This window comes from Semicossyphus pulcher, unplaced genomic scaffold (genome assembly GCF_022749685.1).
Source record: "Semicossyphus pulcher isolate SPU_LCO1_2020_fin unplaced genomic scaffold, fSemPul1.0.p SCAF_4, whole genome shotgun sequence".
Classification (NCBI taxonomy): Eukaryota; Metazoa; Chordata; class Actinopteri; order Labriformes; family Labridae; genus Semicossyphus; species Semicossyphus pulcher.
The window spans coordinates 32,613,240-32,633,597 of NW_027211715.1; the positions used below are offsets into that span (position 1 = coordinate 32,613,240).

General features: G+C 41.1%; 1 protein-coding gene across 1 annotated transcript in view; it reads left to right on the forward strand.

Moving 5' to 3' along the window:
* The window catches only part of LOC138607124 (adenylate cyclase type 1-like), a 56,191-nt gene that overhangs the window by 24,908 nt on the left and 10,925 nt on the right, over nucleotides 1-20,358 (forward strand). Inside the window, exons 7-15 of the mRNA XM_069679682.1 lie at nucleotides 1,214-1,355; nucleotides 2,626-2,781; nucleotides 8,512-8,706; nucleotides 11,882-11,979; nucleotides 12,188-12,272; nucleotides 14,252-14,341; nucleotides 15,865-16,142; nucleotides 16,245-16,371; nucleotides 19,366-19,482. Coding sequence (XP_069535783.1) covers nucleotides 1,214-1,355; nucleotides 2,626-2,781; nucleotides 8,512-8,706; nucleotides 11,882-11,979; nucleotides 12,188-12,272; nucleotides 14,252-14,341; nucleotides 15,865-16,142; nucleotides 16,245-16,371; nucleotides 19,366-19,482 — 1,288 coding nt within the window. The remainder of the gene's footprint in view (nucleotides 1-1,213; nucleotides 1,356-2,625; nucleotides 2,782-8,511; nucleotides 8,707-11,881; nucleotides 11,980-12,187; nucleotides 12,273-14,251; nucleotides 14,342-15,864; nucleotides 16,143-16,244; nucleotides 16,372-19,365; nucleotides 19,483-20,358) is intronic.

Here is a 20,358-nt window from a genome sequence, read left to right on the forward strand (position 1 = left end):
CGTGTAACTCTCAGCAGAGATAGTGAGGATGCGAGCAAATCAGCTGCGGACCACGATGTTATATCCGCACACACGCGTAACCAACTTATTATCGACAATTACATTCGTTGGTAATTTTGCCGACATCAACTCGTTGCGTCCTTAGTTTAAAAATACCAGAATTCCTCTTCAATTTCTCGACATAGCTTGGACACTACAATGGCAAAATATGGGTTGTGTACTCAACATGATTCTATATTTTTGCAAATAGATTAACAGGATGTTACTATAAGAATACTTATAATGCACAGGGATACGTTTTTCCTACACAGGTAATACTTGTTGGTTAGTTCATTGTGTTCATTGCTCGCTTACAAAACAGCAACAAAAACGGCTCCTGTCTACCTGAACGCCCTCATCCAGGTCTACACTCCGTCCCGCCCGCTACGCTCTGACAATGAAAGGCGCTCGGTGCTCCCATCACAACAGGGCCCTAAGTCGTTAACTTCTCCTCAGTCGTCCTCTGGAGGTGGAACGAGCTACCAAACTCCACTCGGTCCGCAGACTCCTTTCACACTGCCTGTTGGCACCAGTGTCCGATCGCACTTGAAGCTGTTTGTTGGCTCTCACCGACTTCGTTCCCTCCTGTCTCGATCGTTGCTTGTGTTGTATTAACTCTCAGACGTACGTCGCTTCGGACAAAAGCGTCTGCTAAACGAAATTGTAACTCATTCATTGTTGGTTTTGATCATTCAAAGCATTTTTTTAATTCTAAACCTATAATTAAGTGTTTCCTTTAAAGCCAGCTCATCTCTTATTCAGTCTTAAAAAGTTAGACGGATTAAATTCCTTTGCTTTGATGCAGTTTCATGAATTCTCTTAAAAAAGGACAGTGACAGCAGTTTAAAATGAAGCTGTCCACCTGCATTAAATAATGTCACTCTATTAAAAAACGCATATATAGTGGTCGGCTTATTTGCATTTAAAAAGTAGTTAAATGAGGTCACATCGTTGGCTCAATTGGCTCTTTTTTTTCGAGTGAAGCGTTAAGAATTTCGGACTCGTTACCAGATTAAATGAGTCGTTAAGATGAAAATTCCTTTGCTGAATTTTGAGCAGGCTGCGGCACTATAAGGACGATAAAAATAATGAGGGGGATAATGATTTGAGACCTTATAGTGCCATGCTTTTATCACTAACTGCCTTGTGTCCTCTGCTGTGCTTGTGCTCCCAGCAAGGTGCACATCACACGGACCACCCTGGAGTGTTTGAACGGAGACTACGAGGTGGAGCCGGGCTTCGGCCACGAGAGACATGCCTTCCTTCAGAAGCACCACATAGAGACATATTTCATCGTGCCATCACACAGACGCAAAGTACGTCAGAATAATTTCTTCCTTCGCATTTTCTGTCTCACTTTCTCTCGCCAGCGTTCAACTCGTGAGGTGACACATCTATCTGTGTTACAATAGTTAATCCTCTGATGCAGGGAGAGGGAGGCAGGCCGTGTGTTAAGCTGGCACACACATGGCTAGTGCCGCTATCTCACACCAACTGTACATGTGAACCAGAGCGGAGAGTGAGTCGGCTCATAGCATTTTAAATCCGCAGCTAAATGCTCACACACAGTATTTGTGAGCAAACACAATCACAGAAAAGTAAACACTTTGCATATGTAGGTTTTCTCATGTTGCACACACATAGTTCACTGAAAACATCCCACTCAAGCCGACTTTATTTCCAAGAATGAGACAATTCTCCAAAACACACGAGAATTGATTCTCTCATCTTTTAAGGGATGTGAGGTCGTCCTTTTCCTCCCATGCTCGACTGGATAATGCAAATATTTCTCGGCTTTATTATTACAGAAACTGGATTTGAGTTTCCAGAATAGTAAACTGGAAGATTGTACATTAAAAAGCTTTGTACATTATGTGTTTTTAAGTTTAATTTCAGAAGAGAGAAGAAAAGAATGCACACGCTGAAATTACTTTCAGGTTTGAGAGAGTGGAAGTTAATAGATGACAGTCACTGTAGGTTTTAGTCTTTCCATGACATTTGAAGGACAAACTTTCCATGTGTTGTCTGATTTCTTATTTGAACAAAATTCCTCCCTTTCCAACTCAAGTACACTGTCAGTACTAGCGCAACTTACGGCTATTCAGTTTGAAGCATTTACGCTAGCTAATGCAACTTACGGCTATTCAGTTCAAAACATTACGCTAGCTCACGTAACTTAAGGCTATTCAGTTTGAATTAAATTACACAGAGTGACAAAATGTAGTAAAAGTACCATTTTAATACATTACCTCGTCTGTGAACATGGTCTCTGTCTTGGTGACGTTGGATAGATTTTATTGGCAGTTGTGGCTACTAAGCAACGAAGACAACGGCGCCCATGATCCCCTGTTACTTCACAATGTCATTAAACTATGTCTTTTGTTATTGTTTCAATTGAGAGACTTGTAGCACCAGAATTTCAGTTTCAAAAAGAAGGAGCCAATTTCAACATTTGTGAAGCTGTTTCAGAGATTCACAATGAACATAAAAACATAGCCTGGTTGTTTTCAAGGAGCTAACATGTCTCTTCTACCGAGCTTATTCTTTCTTTTCTAATCATGTCATTATATCTGTCCTTATTTCCAGATCTTTCCAGGCCTGATTCTGTCAGACATCAAACCAGCCAAGAGGATGAAGTTTAAGACCGTGTGCTACCTGCTGGTGCAGCTGATGCACTGTAGGAAGATGTTCAAGGCTGAGATCCCTTTTTCTAACGTCATGACCTGCGAGGACGACGACAAGGTATGTGACTGAATATATGAATAAATAATCATTTTTATGTTTGCATGCATGTGAGTACTGCTGCTGTACAGTAGAGAAAAGGTATGAAGATATCTGGGTCATGCAGTGGGGAAAATCCTTTTAATGGGTTTGTACGTGCATTTGTGATGGAGTGAAATCCCGCTTGGATTCCTAATCTGCTACACACACACACACACACACACACACACACACACACACACACACACACACACACTGTCACACTGTAATCTGGATTTCTAGATTTTGCAGCGTCATTAATACTACAGTACAGTGCTTTACAACTACATGCTGATAAGTAAGCCAGTGGAATAGATATTATGAGCAACTTTATCTCGAGCACTTAAACTCACTGCTCTTGACCCATATGAAAGAGATCATTATGTGCATATTGTTGTTTAAAAACTATAAGGGCTATGTAGCTGTTTAGCTAATTGCAATTATAATAATTATATACTATTATACTAATATATATATATATATACTATTATAGGTATAAAGCATACTTTCCAAAAAATCCATCCATCCATTATCTATACCGCTTATCCTGTTCAGTGTCACGGTGGGGCTGGAGCCTATCCCAGCTGTCACTGGGCGAGAGGCGGGGTTACACCTGGACTGATCACCAGTGAATCACAGGGCTGACACATAGAGACAGACAGTCTTTCGCACACACACCTACGGGCAATTGTAGACTCGCCAAAGAACCTGACGAGCATGTGTTTGGAGTGTGGGAGGAAGCCGGAGTACCCGGAGGGAACCCACTCATGCACAGGGAGAACATGCAAACTCCACACAGAAAGGTTCACTTCGTCTGTACCAGGGTTCAAACTAGGAACCTTCTAGCTGTGAGGCGAGAGCGCTAACCACTGCAGCCCCGTTCCTAAAACAATATGCAAACATAACAATGTAGGCGCTGTATTTCTGTTGAAGATGAAACTTATAAATAACTAATAAATAATCGTGTTGCTTCATTTATAAAACAGAGTTACAAAGTGCTTGAAAACAGTCCACATTTAAAACTCAAAGAGAATCTAATATACTAAAAGAAAAGAAATCCAAACTCATCATGAAACACAAATAGTCAAAACAAACAGAAACATTATAAACACGAAGGCAGGAGTAAAAAAAAGAGTAAATTAAAACACTTGTGCTCATAAACACGAGAGTATCTCAAAAATGAAGTCTGTACAAAGCTCAAATAACAAATGAATAAAATGTTCATTCATTCTTCACATTTTTGATCAAAATAAATCTGTGTTTATAAAGAGAAATTTGACAAAAAAACGTGAAATGTTTATATTTATTGTAATACTCTCATCAACTACTATGGTTTATTGACTTACATAACCTTTAAGCTTAGGTTGTACAAATTCTAGGGATTTGAAATAATGTAAAAAATATAACAAGAAATGGCATCACAATGTAGGCACTGTATTTTTATTACATATTAAACCGCTAAAGGAACTTTTCATAATTTGCGTATTGCTAAAAAAAATTGAGCATCTCTCACAAACAAAATATTTTTACAAAGTTCAAACTTCTGGAGAGTTTAGAAATATTTTGTTCATGTTTCTACATTCAGATATGTTTTGGGCCGACGTGTCTTTTTGTGTTTATTTTGCAAAATTGGATGAAAACACATCAAATGTCTGTATTTTTAATGCTTTGATCAACCATTATGGTTCATCGACTTACATAACCTTTTATCACAAAGCTTGTACAGAGTCTAGATATATGAATCATTTGAAAATTCTTCAGAAAAATGCTAATTTAAGCACTTGATAACCATTTTTATGAAGGATTTCCAGGGATAAAGCTCACTGAGAGTGTGTGTGGACACTTTATGAATTCATGTGTGTGTATGTTTGTGCATATGGTTATTAATTTGATCTTGTTGATGTGAGTATATGTGCTTTGAATCCTCTGTGACGCAGCAGTGAGTCAGTCACAGAGCTGCTCGGTTGGTCCGGTTGGTGTTTGGCGGTCGATGATTGGTGTCGCCGTGTCGTCACAGAAATAGCCAGCTAGCTGTAATCCCCCCCGACTGTGTGAGCTCGGCCAGGCATTAGTACTTCATGATTCTGATGAGGTTGCATTATGACTGCTGGTAATCACCCACAGCCTGGTATCATCTCCTCTAATAGCATTAGTCACATTGTTACATGATTATCCAAGTAGTCAAAACCCTAGCATTGTGATACATTTGGTAATGGATTTATGACGCTGCAAATATTTTGGGCAAAAGAATATTTTCTCACACGATAGACGAAGAATTAAATGAAAGATTTTTGATGAGGTGCATAGTGTTGGCACATTACAGAAGCTTTCATTCTACTACCTTCTTGTAAATGTTGGCACTCGGGGTGTGGTTATAAAATGAGCTGTCAAAATAAAAGCTCAAACAAGTATTCAGAGATATTTCAATCGGGAGAGACAATTCTTTATTTTACAAGTTTGGACCCCATCATGATGTCATCATATACTCGAAGTTGTAGTGAGGCTGAGAGCAGGATAGGATACCCCCTGATGGAGTCTGCACTGGTGGTGGTGGTGAAAGGACGATCTGAGGAGGCTGGGGTGGTCGTAATGATCGAACTGATAGCGGAGGGAGAACAGCTTTAAAATTTGACAGCAGCAGGATGATTGTTCGACAGAAGTCGAGGCTAAATCAGGTTGGTTTAATATTTAAAGTAGTAGACACCCATAATCAGCTGATCACCAGGCAGGAAGGACGGAGAGAGAGGGGGAGAGAGAGAACGTGACACAATACACATCACCATCATAAGACAAAAAAAAGTCACACATGTGTTTGATCTAAAAATGCAATGTGTAAAATGATCTTTGCATAATTCTGAGTACTCATAATTCCACACTAAATATACCCAGATTTTAAAGAACACTTACTAACAGCTTTACATGCATTTGTAAAACTGTTTGTGTTCAAAAATCTTGGTATAACATCCTGAAAATTAAATATTTTACGTCAAGATTTTCAACCTTTTAAAAGCTTTCCAAGCAAACATGTCTCAACATATTTATGACATTGTTTTTTATATATTTAAAGTACTAAATGTTTGCGTATTGAACACGTGATCAGGTTACTTTAATTAATTCTCTGAGATGTTTTTAGACTCCTTTTCTAATTTCAGAAAGGATGGTAAGGCTTGGCGTATCACCGGCATGCAAACTAGCCCCTGCACTGCCTCTGCACTGCTAAATTTAAAGTTGTGTTTCTCATACTGTAGATGTCATAGCCCTGTTAGCTACGCAAACAGCTAATTGAAAACCCTCCAAATAATGCCAACAGTATACAGTATGCTCACCCGTATGAGAGATGAAGCACATACAACAGCTTGCTTCGTGATATTAAAGAGCTCACAGGCTGTCCCTGCTGAATGTGATATTGTTACAGAACTTTGGATGATATCTCTGTACTTCACACGCTGCTCTGTAGAGTTTGTTGCAGGCATAATTATGGTAATTTTCAACTCGGGCCTTATTTAACTAGTTTATGGCATCACGACATGCAAGTTTCAAGAAAAGCATCTCCACACGAAGCATCCACAGGACCTATGCAAACTCCATTAAACCCGAAAAGCAATTACTGTAAATCACACAGTAACATCTCTACCACAGAGGAATCCTCCCACATATTATTTTCTGATTAACCTCGGCCTGAAACGACTCCAGTATTATGTGGCATTAGTGCTAGATTAACTCGCTCCTGGCAAGTATATAAAACTTCATATTGTCAGATAGTAAATCACAGAGCTTTCAAATAGCTCGCTTCACCACCAACGTACGGAGAGAAAGTCCATCCAGAAAGCAGATTCAGATGTAAAGTGACTCAAACTGTCCACTTACATTTATGACTCACTCATTCCTGTTAGCTTGAGCTGTAGCTTTTAATGAATACTGATGTTATAAAACATGTTACCATGCTTCATTTGGTGTATCTTTGCCCATTTGGAAGTAACATGAGGGGCAAATCTTAGGCTTCTTACCGGACTGTAACTTAACATACTATAGGCATGCTGATATGCTTACATTATCATTACAACAAATGGCACATGCAAAATATCAGTGCTTTAACATCTAGTGTTTGCTAACTGTCGGAATGTTGACTTGCTAGCGTTTTAGCATTTAGCTGAAACACCAGGGGCTGACAAAGTACAGCTAATATAAACAGCAACTTGTGTTCAGAGTAAGAAAGGTGAAATATTCTCACTGTGGTGTCTAATGTGGTGAAATGATGCGGAAAAGACAGGAAATAATGTACGCAGGGTTGTAAAGCAAAGACATGCTGATGCTAGCATAGTTAGCTTGCTTTCATAGCCTTTCCTATTGTCCTTGCAATAGCTGTGTCTCTACCAGCAGAAGAAATATTCAGATTTTATTTAAGTTAAATGTAACAGTACCACCGTATAGAAATTCTCCATTACTAGTTCAAGGACTGGATAACAACTGGTGCTCCAAAAAAGACTCAAATGCAGGGATCACACTAGAGAGGAGCAGGCGTAAAATCAGTTTACTTTAAGCCAGGCAGCAGGTCATACACAGGAGGTCAGTCAGAACAGCAACAGTACAGATCAGGGTCAGGCTTTCACAAAATGAGGATGAAACTAAAATTAAAAACAGCAAAAACAGAGTCCATGAAAACAGAGTCCAGAATCATGACAGATAAGATAAAACTTTATTAATCCCGAAGGAAATTACAGAACCAGATCGCTCCAAAAAATGCAGTTCAATAGACGCTGCCTAAAAGAAAAAACAATATTACAACACTCAAGTAGGCAGGAAGTAACGGTGGCATTTAAACTGACAGTATTCACAGTTATTAAGTAAAAGCTTCTATTGAAAGAGTTATTAAGAAATCTTACCTTAAGAAAAAATACAAAAGTGTAAAAGTACATGAAGCAAAATGACTCTTTACACAGACTAGTAAATATCATTGTGCAGAGTGGCACCATTCAATTTGATACTTGTTAACATGTTATTATTGGAGACAGCACGGTGGCTAGAAGCTAGGAGGTTCCTGGTTCGAGTCCCGGTTCGGATGTAGTGGCCCTTTATGTGTGGAGTTTACATGTTCTCCCCCTTCATGCGTGGGTTCCCTCCAGGTCCTCCCACAGACTCCCCACGACCCTGAACAAGATAAGCTGTGTGGATGATGGATTAATATTATCATTGGCATTATTACTATACTATGTATATGTAATGATATAAAGCTAAACATAGTGGAATAAAAGGTGTATTTGCCTTTGAGATGTTTAATTTAATTTGTTAGGGACAGAGCATGTTAATGAACATCATAAAGATGTAAAAATGCCGGAGTTAGCAAGAATGCTAATTTATATTTATTGTCACTAAGCAGGTAACATAGACAGACACATTAAAAAGACAATTTACAAACATTTATGGTTTAGCTTAAGACATAGTTTGAGGTCTTAAAAGTGTCGGGCACTCCTTTGTTCCTCTGTAACACTTTCTTCTCTTTACTGATAAGAAAGTAGCATGAAATGGAAAGTAAAGAACAAGAACATAAAATCAGAATCAATTTTCACTCCTTCCCTTTGCCATGATTCTGAGCTAACACATCTCTGCATTGTTATGCCTTCCTACATCATTTGAGAACCAGTAACCTTTACCACAGCAGACAGGCCGACCTCTGCAGACACTGATTGTGTTGTCTTTTTTGTTGTCTGACAGCGGAGGGCCCTGCGGACCGCCTCAGAGAAGCTGAGGAGTCGGACGTCCTTCTCAGCCACCGCCGTGCAGCACTCGCCGGGAACACGAGTCAACCGCTACATCGGGCGGCTCATCGAAGCGCGGCAGACCGAGTCCGAGACAACAGACCTCAACTTCATCACCCTGTTCTACAGGAGCAGAGACAGGGAGCGCAGGGTGAGGACACAAGCACACACTGAACATCTGCAGTGGAGTCAGTTACACGGTTTATGAACGGGTATGAAATGTAACAAATATGTACTTTTCCTCATTAAACATAAAGTAACACGCTTCGTGACTGCAGCTTCTCCCTCCCTCCGTCTTTTTCTCTCACATACACACCCTACACAGTTTCTAATTCTTCTTCTCCCCTTTCTCCCTCTCTCCCACGCCTGTTGTCTATGATGTCTGTGTGTGTACGCGTGTGTGTGTATGAGGAATCCACCCACCCTCTCAGGAGGGGGTGCAGATAATGATTTGGGAACGTCTGAGCGGCGCACGTGATATCTTCTCCTATGTGTGCGTGGGTAGAGCCATAAAGGAGACACAGAACAGGGACTGGATTGTGTGTGTGCGTGTGTGTGTGTGTGTGTGTGTGTGTTGGTGTCAGTATCTGTGACTTTGCCTGTGTGCAATCTAGACATCCAAACAGAAGATACAGAACTCTAAAAACATTATAAAAGTTAATTTTAGCTAATTTTTTTTACACGTTAGGAGTCTGATCCTTCAGGAAAATGCCACCCACTGAAAAATTACAAATCAGTTTGTTCACTCCCACACAACTACACTGAGAAGATTTATTTCATCGGATGCTACGAGAATACAGAAAACCGTGTAACAGCAAATTCTCTGTTTCTGCACAACTGAAGAGAACGTTTATCTGGAGCCAATGTTTCATATCCAGCTGCAACAAACGTATATTTTATTTATCATCATTCAATTGATCTGTTGTTTATGTTCTTTTTTTATCAACTAGTTAAAAAATGTTAATAAAAGACAAAGATCAGTCCCTCCCGGAAGTTGCAATGTTGCGTTCCTGCAAATTCAACCAAGTGCTGCAACTTTTCTGCAAGTTTGACCAGTCGTACTTTTCCCCTCCGCATGCGTGAAGTCATTTACGTCACCACTCGCTGCTTTGATATTCAAGATATTGATTGTCTGTAATGGTAAACATCAAAAGATATAGTTTCTTTAATATCTCCAGAACGCTGCACGCTAAAGAAGTACTTTGTTTTGCTGTGAAGCAGACAGCTGATCCGTTCTAATGAGGCTCCGATCGTCTCCCTTTCAGGAGCTTCCTCATCCGGCCTCCAACTACAGTGTCTTTAAGGAGACTCTACAGTGATAATAAATCCAGTACTTGATGGATGTTTGTTGTTATTTATCCATGTTTCTGTGCTGAAAACTGTTGGCAGTCCACTTAGATGTAGATGTAGATTCTCCTTTGTGCATATTGACAGCACTGTAATGTTTACATGCAGTCATTTCACGGCTCCTGTCACTCAGCTTTTACACATTTTATTTGGCATCTTGACACGGACACCAAACCTGAAGACAGACAGCTCGCTCGGCCAATAGACGGCTTTATTGAAGCATTTGTCTCAGTCACTCACAGTTTGTGTCATATGTCTCAAAGCCTCAAAACACACACACAGCAACTTGCAGCAAAAGCTGCCGCGAAATCAGACATTTTAAGCTGCAACAATCACAGAAACTGCCCACGAGATCCAGGAGGGACTGAATTATGACATTCTTAAATCTCCTCCCCCCCCCCAACCCAAAGACATTCAGTATACAGTCGTAGAGATGTAGAACAAACGAGAAAAAATACATTTAAGAAGCTATAGTAAGAGATTTTTTTAACCTTAATCCGATTAATTGATGATTAACTGTCTAATTGATCTAACTGTTGCAGCTCTGGAGTGAATCTAATGTCATTTGCTCCTAAAACAGTAGTAAGAGTAAGGACTCTACTGTGTGGTGAGATCTGAACTTATACGACATAAAAGCAACAAACTTCATGTCATGTGAACTAGGCACCGATGTAGCACAGCTGCTGAATTTGTGCTTATTTCCTCTGCACATGGCCCCATGCAGGGAGGTCAGTTAGCAGCCAGATGATTGGTCCAATGACTCTTTGACCTTAGGATATCTTAAAAAACATTGGATGGATTCATTGTCATGACATTTAAGGCTTCTGTTCAGTTTTATCTGCCTTTTCAACCACAGGGCCAACATCTCATCACGCTCAAAGCTTTAGGTCATGACTTTGTGATGAGCCTCGTAGCGATGGTAACCCTGGATTTGCAATATTCTTGCACTTCTGTGCTCCATGATCTTTTGATTAAACTAACCAGGTACTTTATGTGAACCTTAGCAAACTGTGGCCGATTTATAAGGATTCTCATGCATAGGATGGTTGCAGTGAAGTTATAGATTCACCAAAAGTACTAAGTATGGGTTTTAGTTCTAAAGTTTTGGTTTCACCCTGGTCTCCCGGATGAAAGGTCTTATATTTAACCCAATCATCCACCCCTGCCTGCTTTCTCCAAGAACAAACAACAGGTAAAATGAAGAACAGAGGAGTCAGATGTCAATGAGAGGTGTGAGAATCTAGGTTTACCATCTAGACGTAAGCCTTTATCTGGGTTAGAGTGTTGGTTCAGGTTGTGCGGTTGTGTGGTTCAGGGGGTCAGATGGAGCGTGAGAACAGCAGGTGGAATTAGCTCTCTCAGAATGGTTGTGCTTAAGGTGAAGCTCAAGCTACACTCCAGATATCAGCTGTCTTCCAGGAGTTTTGGAACGGGAAAAGCCGGGATAAGATGATAAATACGAGCAGCTGAATGAACTTTCACTCCCTTTATGGAACATCTAAGTCCAAGAGGGGGTAAGGGAAGGTTTGGAGTGGAGTTCAGGTTGATCTATGAGGAGGTTTTCTGGGCGGACTCCCAAAGCTACCTGCAGGAAGTCAATCCTTACAAGCCTGGAAACAGCTAATCTGACTCCCTGAGTTTGTGCAAGGTTGAACTTTGAATGAAGAAAGTTAAAGCAATAAGAATTTGCAGCATGATGTTTGTTGGCTTGAAGATGAAAAACAGAAAACACAGGTTATTTATCCGACTGTACCATGCGACTGGCTTGCAAAGATCCCCATGCATATCCGCTGCAGCCTAGAGAAGCATGATCCGGCCTTAATGCACATGCCCGAGAGAACACTGAAAATAATGGTCTTACAATGTCACAATTATACATTTGGTTTGAAGGCAGGTCCTACCTACACCCACATAAACAGCACCAGGATGGATGGATGCCTCTCATGTTGACATTTTCTGTCTCTTTTGTTCTTCCGCAGTATCACCAGGTGTACGACGACCATTTCATCAGTGCGGTGGTTCTCTCTCTGATCCTCGCTGCTCTGTTTGGCCTTATCTATTTGCTAATGATCCCACAGTACGTACACACCCACCCACACACACACACACACACACACACACACACACACACTCTTCCACATTTGCAGTTTGCCCATTCCGTGCAGCGTAATTGGATCGATCTCGCTGGGCTGCAGCGAGACAATTAAAGAGGAAGGTGTTTTCAGTGCAGTCAGTGGAAAACTGGGAAAGCCCTCCTCACTCTGGTCTCTCCTCTGCTCTCTCAGGGGGATGCTGGTGCTGCTGCTGCTCGTGCTGTGTGTGTGTTTCCACGTGGCCTGTGTCATGTACCTGCATCTCACCAGCGTTCAGGTAGGACTCCCACGCCTCCTCCTGCAGGGTTTCTGCTCTAACACTTAGCTGTAAAGAAGGTATACACTAACGACACATTTTCAGGTGAACACAGCTCGGAGGCAAAACACAGTAATAGGCGACTGCTCTGAATGGTTGGAACTGACAGTGGACTGAATACAAATTAATTAAAGGACAAGTAAAATAAAAGAGAAACAATTATGATTTGTATGATTCATTAGACAGCCAGTGCATCAGTACCAGGCGTTAAAACTGTGCCAAAAAGGACTTTCCTTTCACGCTACTCCTACGTTTTGGACATGAAATAATTGTTTAAGTTGTTGATTTCCAGCTTTTTGCAACTTTATTTTTTGTTATCAGACAATTTTTTCAGCAGCTCAAAGATTAAGAGCAAGAAACTGTCACATTTCAGAGGCTGGACGTCCTAAATGTTTTGCATTTTTGTAACTCGACAGATTTGTTTAATCGTCTCAGTGTTACATCACAATACTCTGAATCCAAAACCTGTTTAATGCAAAAATATTTTAACTCTTAGGAAATCTGATCTATTTTCTTTCACAAAAGTCACAATAAATGATAAAATACTACATTTTAGAGCCTTTTAATCCAAAAATCGAAGTGTTAAAGAACTGAACTAATAAGCTGAGAGGTGAAGCAGCAATGCATATCCACCGTCTCGTCACGGCCACTTCTCCCATTGTTATTTTCAAACGTGGGTCCTTTGTTTACATGTTTTGGTGTCAAAGAGTAAAATCCTTTGTTTACTGTAACAGCTGTTATATAGCTCTCTTCATAGCCACCAGACTCCATTGACAAAAACAGTAATTTTACCTCTCAGAACACGGGAGTTGCTGATGGGCTTCCGCTGCCTCCATCTGTTAGTTGTGTTATTGTGTGCTGTTTTAAAGGGTTAGTTCGGTTACTAACTCACGTGTGTTACAACGTGTAAGGGGGCAGCAGTAGAGTCCCGTGTTCTGTGAGGTAAAATGTTTTTGTTAATGAAGCCGGTAGGCTTTGAAGAGAGTGATCTAACAGCTGTTTCTGGTTATACAAAAAACTTTGGCATGTTTTGACGCGATGCATGACACTTTGATCCGACTGCCCTGTTTTTGATGCGATGCGTTTGATTGGTGTCTGATCCAAGTCAGTTTTTCTTTCTTGCTCGCAATATCTGTAGATACATATTTTACTCAGTAACGGACGGATGTACAAATGTAGCGAGTTACTTTACTTCATTTAAAACATACGTAAGAAAAATTTGAATTACTGACTTTGAAAAATACAAGTACATAAAAAAGCTACTTACAGTAACGTGAGTACTTGTAATTTGTTACTTTGACCTCTGCTGACGTCACACTGTGGATGTAGACCACTGTTTTGAAGACTCTTTGGCCGTCGCCATCTTTGTTTTTCTGAGCTAGAAGTGACCATAGATGGTCTAGACGGTTGACACTACACCTCTCCTTATTTGAAAGAATCACTTCACTTTACGTCTCTTTTCTCTTTAGTAGACTGTAAACTTTCTGCCTGATACTGTACCTCTCTAAGTGCAGCCCATTTAACAACAACTTGGTACCATTTTAGCTCAGTTTTAAATAAGTTCTGAAGCTGTGTTGGATCATAAACTCTGACAGGCTGCGTGTACACATGAAAGATACAGGTGCTTAAATTAATGTAATCTGATGAAGGTCTGAGGAGCTTAAATGTTTTACCTTGCTGACTGTTACATACTTACCTGGAGTGACTGCTTGACATCACGTTCCTCCCCTCTCTATATAACAGTCACGCTACATTGAACTGTCATCATATCCTTTAAGCGTCTCCTCTAATAGGCCCGCACATAATGAGCCACACCACAAAATGCTCTCATTTCATTTCCACTCCTGGCTAATGATGTGTCCAAAATGCTATTGAGGTAGATAAACAGGTGCTTCATTTACTCACGACTGCTCCCCCACTTCTCTTTGCTCTGCTTTCAGTGCCAACCGGGCTGCCTCACCATCCAGATCCGAACGGTGCTGTCTGTTTTCCTCGCTCTGCTCACCTACTCTGTAACTCAGGCCTGTGTGGTAAGCCTGTCTTTAACACCCTAATAGTAATTTTAGAGTTTCCTTGAGCGTAGATGAGCTCCTCCTAGACAGATTAAAAGCAGATACTGGATTGCGACATGAGGTTTAACAAAGGTGTGGTTCATGTTCATCCTTAAGTGGCCTTAAAAGCGTGTATAAAAAGAGTGATAATAAACAATATGGCACATAATGCTGTACAAGTACTTGAGCAAGATGAGCTAGAAGCAGCGTCATCATTTTATTTTACATTCTGCATACTCCACTGTTACCAAGTCTCTGCAGTACATGAGTTGGCAGATTAACTCATAACAGCTGAGCAGATGGTGCTGAAGGGCCTCAGAAGAATAAAACATTTATTGTTGGAGTGTAAAACACCCATTAAGATATTCTAAATTGGTTGGTGTCAGTGTCAACAGTGTGTGTGTGTGTGTGTGTGTGTGTGTGTGTGGGTGTGTGTGTGTGTGTGTGTGTGTGTGTAAATCGGCTACAATAAAGCGAAGGTAAAGCAGGCGGCAGGGATGCAGAGAAGGGATGTCCCTGCTAGCTACAGCCTTTGAGACTTTTAATTATTGGTTAATCAAACTTGTGTGTGTGTGTGTATGCCTGAGTGTGTGATTTTTAATTAAGTCTACAAAATGTCCAAGTTGAACCAGTCGGAACAAGAGCCTGCAAAGATGTGACTTAGAGTTTAAGAAGCACAATGCAAGCGGCTCTTGGAATCCATGCAGAGACACAGGGTGCTATAAGCTAGTTTTTATAATTAGCATGCTACCTTGCTCACAGTTAACAAGCTAGCATGTTTAGCGTGTGTTTGTTGACTCTTTTAGTTAAGCCTGTTAGCCCTCAGCTAAAGGATCATCAATGTCATCATCCTATTTACATAGCACCAATTTTATTTGAATAAAAACCTACCGTAAAATCTGGAATATAAGTCACACCGGAATGTAAGACACAGTCAGATTTTGGGGGGTGTCCCAGAGGAGAAAAAGGTTTTCTATAGCTATTTAACATCTGTTTTCACCATGTCGACTTTGCAATCCTGCTAGCTACCGGTGCGTTAGTTGAGCTCAGCCTACGGTAACGTTGATTGCTGTGAGGCCGGCGGATGCACTGGCGATCATGATGGCGCATGTCCGTGACGAAGCTTCAGCTAGATTATAGCGGCTCCTCTGGGTAAAATATTGTAACAAAAAAGAATACCTCTCTCATTTTATACCGGTATATTGGTCACACTTTTTGAATGAATGGATGACAAAAATAGTATTAAAAGTGTGCCTTATACACCAAATTTTACGGTAACTAAACTATGAAATTTCCATTAGTTTAGTGCTAGATAGGCCATGTTAGCATGCTAACTACGACGATGAGTATTGTAAACATTTTACCTGCTTACAATGAGCATATCAGCCACAGATACATATATTGTCAGTGTGAGCGTGTTTGGATGCTGACATAGCATTTGGACTCAGCCTCAGAGAGATGCTAAGATGCTTAATTCTCATTTATTTCATCCCCTCTTCCAGGTCGGATGCGTTCCTTGGGGAAAATTTGGGACTGACTCCAACCGCTCGGTGGAGGACATCCCTGCGGAGGTTCTTCTCGGGGTCGGACCGCCCAATAGCACGGCGGCAGACAGAGCTTGTACCAACATGGCGTACGCGCTGCTGTCCTGCGTGGCCGGCACCCTCACCGTCGTCCCCTACCTCCGAGTCTCCTCGCTCCCTAAGATCATCCTGCTCCTCCTCCTCTCTGTCACCTACACCGTCATCATGGAGACCAGCGGATATCGGCAAGCTGTGGGGTGAGGCTGAGCTGCATGTGATGGGTTTTTAATATGAGAAAGATTTTATAACTAAAGTAAATAAAGTATAAAACAACCCATCAAAGTCTGTGTGTGTTTCAGAGGAGGGTTTCTCCACACTCGAGGATACGACCCTGTGTTGGCCGTCTTGCTGTTTTCTGGAGCTCTGGCTCTGCATTCGAGACAGCTGGACCTGAAGCTGCGGCTCGATTATCTCTGGGCTACTCAGGTAGGTTTGTACCCATAGCACACCTGTTACTGCTCATGCTCACTGCATCAGGCTTTGTGCTTTTACATCCAGTGCTCTTAAAGTGCTCTGGATGAAATTCTTCTCATCAAGTCGTGTTTGTTTGTAATTGAGTTGTAAAGTAATACTGATGGGGTGGCAGGCGCTCAGACTGTAGAGCAGGTCGGCTTTTTATTGTCAGGTTGGGTTTGATACTCAGACATATGTGTAAGTGTCTAATAAAATCATGTCTTGTGTTTTATGCCGATGCAGTAAAACTATTTTAACGCTGGTTCCAAAGCAGATAAAATATGTTTCAAGTCCAGATTTTATTTAGAAATGATGTGGCATTCGTGAAAAATACGATTCTTTTCAAAGGTGAGTTAAAAAAGACATACGTGAGAGCCCCTTTGTTTTACTCCTGTGTGCCAGAATGTCAACGCATGCCCTAGATCCAGTAGGTGGTAGTTAGCTGTCGTGCCGGCCATCACAAAGTGAAGAAGAAGAAGACTGGATGCTTAAATAATTTGAAATATAAGAATACATTTAGTTTTTTTTATGCAGTGAGTAACATGACACTATTCAGCTCTCAAAACTGTCTGTGACATACGAAAATACTAGCCAGGATGATTAGTTTAGCTAGCATTTGACAACAAACAGGAGAAAGTTAAAGCCGCTTTCCCACTGGTCGAAAAAACCTGCTAACACCCGGCTCTTTTGCTTAGTGGGAAAGGCTTGCAGACCCGGGTCAAATGACTCTGCAGTAGACCCTGGTAACTATCGCCTCGGCTCCGATCGGCATTGATGGGAACACAAAACTCGCGTCGACACGCTAATCTCCGCCCCCTTTCCGGCGTGATGCTATGCTCCGTCTGTAACTTCTGCGACTCCTCGTCATCTCAGCTACAAATTCCACCCGTCTCCATCTGAGCAGCGCTCGAACGTCATTCTAAATATTTTAGCGCCAAGTTTGACAAACAAATTGAATGAGTAACAGATACAATAAAGACGTGACCACTGTAAAATCTTCACTGGTTACTAACCCTGTCTCTGGCTCGTTTGTGACGTCAAACAGTGACGCAGCAGAAAAGAGACCGACAGGAGGATACTTCACTGGCAATGGGAAAAGAGACAATCATCATTTATTAGCAGGTCTTCCCGGGTCTGAAAAACCGTCAACTCGTTAATTTCAGTGGGAAAGGGGTATAAGAAGAAGAAGAAGAATCTACACCCCTTTTGTTTACATTCAAAGTGAGAACCAGCCAGTGTTAAGATGTAGACGTGTTTAGGAAAAGAATCCTTCAAACTCAGCATCACACTCAGCAGTGTTAACCCCCCCTGCCTCATGTTTAACCTTGACCACCTAAAACATCTGCTCTCGGAAAGAAGGGAAGCCATAAGATCCATCTCTCTTCAAGGACCCATGTTCCCAATTACTCTTCTTAATTCTACTGTAGTATAATCAGTGGTGTAGTGGTCCCTGGAGAAGTGGGTGTACTCTTAATTCATGCCGTTTTTGAGCAGCCCATTCAGCAAAGGACAGACGCCCTGTTTTATAAACAGTGACATGTAAGACTACTCTATTTAGTTTACCCAAAAATGGGCCAGTAGTATTTGCACATTGTCACATAATTTCTGCAGTTTGACCTCAGGGAATAAGGATTATGAAATTATGAAATTACTGACCCGATACTGCCCCACAGACTAGTGAGAGATGTCTACAGAAAAACGTGATTGACTGACAGGCTATAGCCTAAATGTAACAAGGTAAACAATGACCACAAGCTATTCAAATGTGGAAAGTCACCCCAGCATCCTCTGAGTCAGGGTTGGGGGAGACAGAGTCTGGGCTAACGGAGCTGCTAGCATCGCTAAGATTAGCTGAGCTGCTGGCTGGTGTAGATTCGCGAGGACATTTGCAATTGAGAAAGGACTTTTTTGTTTGAATAGCTCGCTTCATCTTACCTGGCTGTTCATAAACGTTACAGAGCGTATTCTAACGGCAAATAGTTTAAAAGTGAACTAACAAAATTACCGTTAGGCAATAATTCTTTTCCCAGGTATCACCCGCCCTACTCTGCCTCTGATTGGCTCATCAGTCCTGCATAATGAGTACTGGCCAATGAGAGGCAGCGTAGGGTGGGTCATGCATGCCACCATCCTAAGATAATTGGGCAATTTGGCTTGCATACATGAATGTTGAGCATCAGAGGGGATTGAGAAGTGGGTATACGCCGTATACCCGCGTATACCCTGCACTACACCACTGAGTATAATGCCTCCTTCTTTGAAGTGCAACTTTAATTTTAAAGTTTATACGTTGGGTACTTTAGTTTCTAGAGCTTGGAAAAAACATGATGAGTGGTTTATTTGTCTAGTATAATTTGTATTTTATGTTGTGGTTTCTTGTCTCTTTCACAAGGTTACGGTCTCTTGTAGGCCTGTTATGGGCCGAACATATTGGCGATGAAGTCTTTTATTAATGTTTCATGTGTATCAGAGTCTCAGGTGCTGCCCACTTAGTGAAAATCTGACTATCTATGGAAGTGTTTTTGATTTTTCTCTCTTATTGAACATAATTGTAATTGATCTGTTTATGTAAGAGAGCTGAACTAAACATGTTCCTGAAAAACAGAAGAAACAAACATCAGTTTCTGAGAGATTTTGGACTTCTGATGGAAACAGTCTGAAGTATTTGCACTTTTCTGTCAGAGTCTGTTTTGTGCAGACAGTTTGATATCATGCAGATATTTTCCAGCGTGTGTCTGAGCCGTGTGTGTGCATGCTCAGTCTTGTTCAGTCTCAGTGGATCATGAGAGCGTTTATGTTTCTATTTTTAGAATGACAGTGAACGTTTGTCTTGTTTGCAAATCATTATCTCCCTCTAGTGATAAGAAGCGGTAATTACATCTGCCTGTGAGCCACAATAAAGCTTCATTGTACTTAGACAGCACAGCATCAGGTTCACCTCTACGTCTCCTTCTTCTTCTTCTCCAGGCGGAGGAGGAGAGAGGCGACATGGAGAAGGTGAAGCTGGACAACAAGAGGATCCTGTTCAACCTGCTGCCGGCTCATGTGGCTCAGCACTTCCTCATGTCGAACCCCAGGAACATGGTGAGCATCCGCAGGCACGTTCAGGCTCCTCCAGCAGCAGAATAAAGAGAGTTTACACTCTTAGGCTAAAAGACTTTCAAATATCTAGTTTAAAGTGGGCCATATTTTAAAGAACATGTCTACTGTTAAATCAAATCTCTACAGGGATATTATAAAAGTATTGGACAGTGCTTTTTCAGCGCTTGCAATAAAGTTTTTCACTTTGTTTTTCAGTCCATCAGTTGAGTTTATTTGTCACATGTAAACATGTACAGTGTGGGAACACCGCCAGTGACACTTTTAACACAGCCCTGCTGAATAATATTAATAATAGTGCCATAATTAAGGAACACAAAATGATGGCATTTGATTACAGGTAAGCTCAGTGTGCTTTACATTGGGTGTAAAAGCACAGGAAAGCAATCGAACCACTGAGTGCTTTATGGACAATGATATTAAAAGTGTATTGTACAGGGAGGCTTTTTGAATACCGGAGTGATGTGTTCAAATGTGCTTGTACGTGTCAGGACTCTGGCTGCTGCATTTTGGATGAGCTGGAAGCGTCCAACCGACTGTTTCGACAACCCTGCACATAGAGCATCGTGGTTTATAACCTACATGAAATAAATGGATGGACTAATTTCTCAGCGTTAGTTTGAGATATGAATGATCGGAGTTAGAGTTAGGGTTAGTGGTGAAACACTGTTCTAGTAATGTTGGTGGTGTGATGGTGTGAATCCAGAATAATGCCAGAATACATAATGATGAAAAAAAGATGTGGTTGAAAAATAGAAGACTAATAGAACTGGTGCTGACAGGCAGTGTATAGTTTTATATAAAATAATAATAATCTTCATCAGCAACATCAAAAAGATCAGTATAGTCATCATCATCATC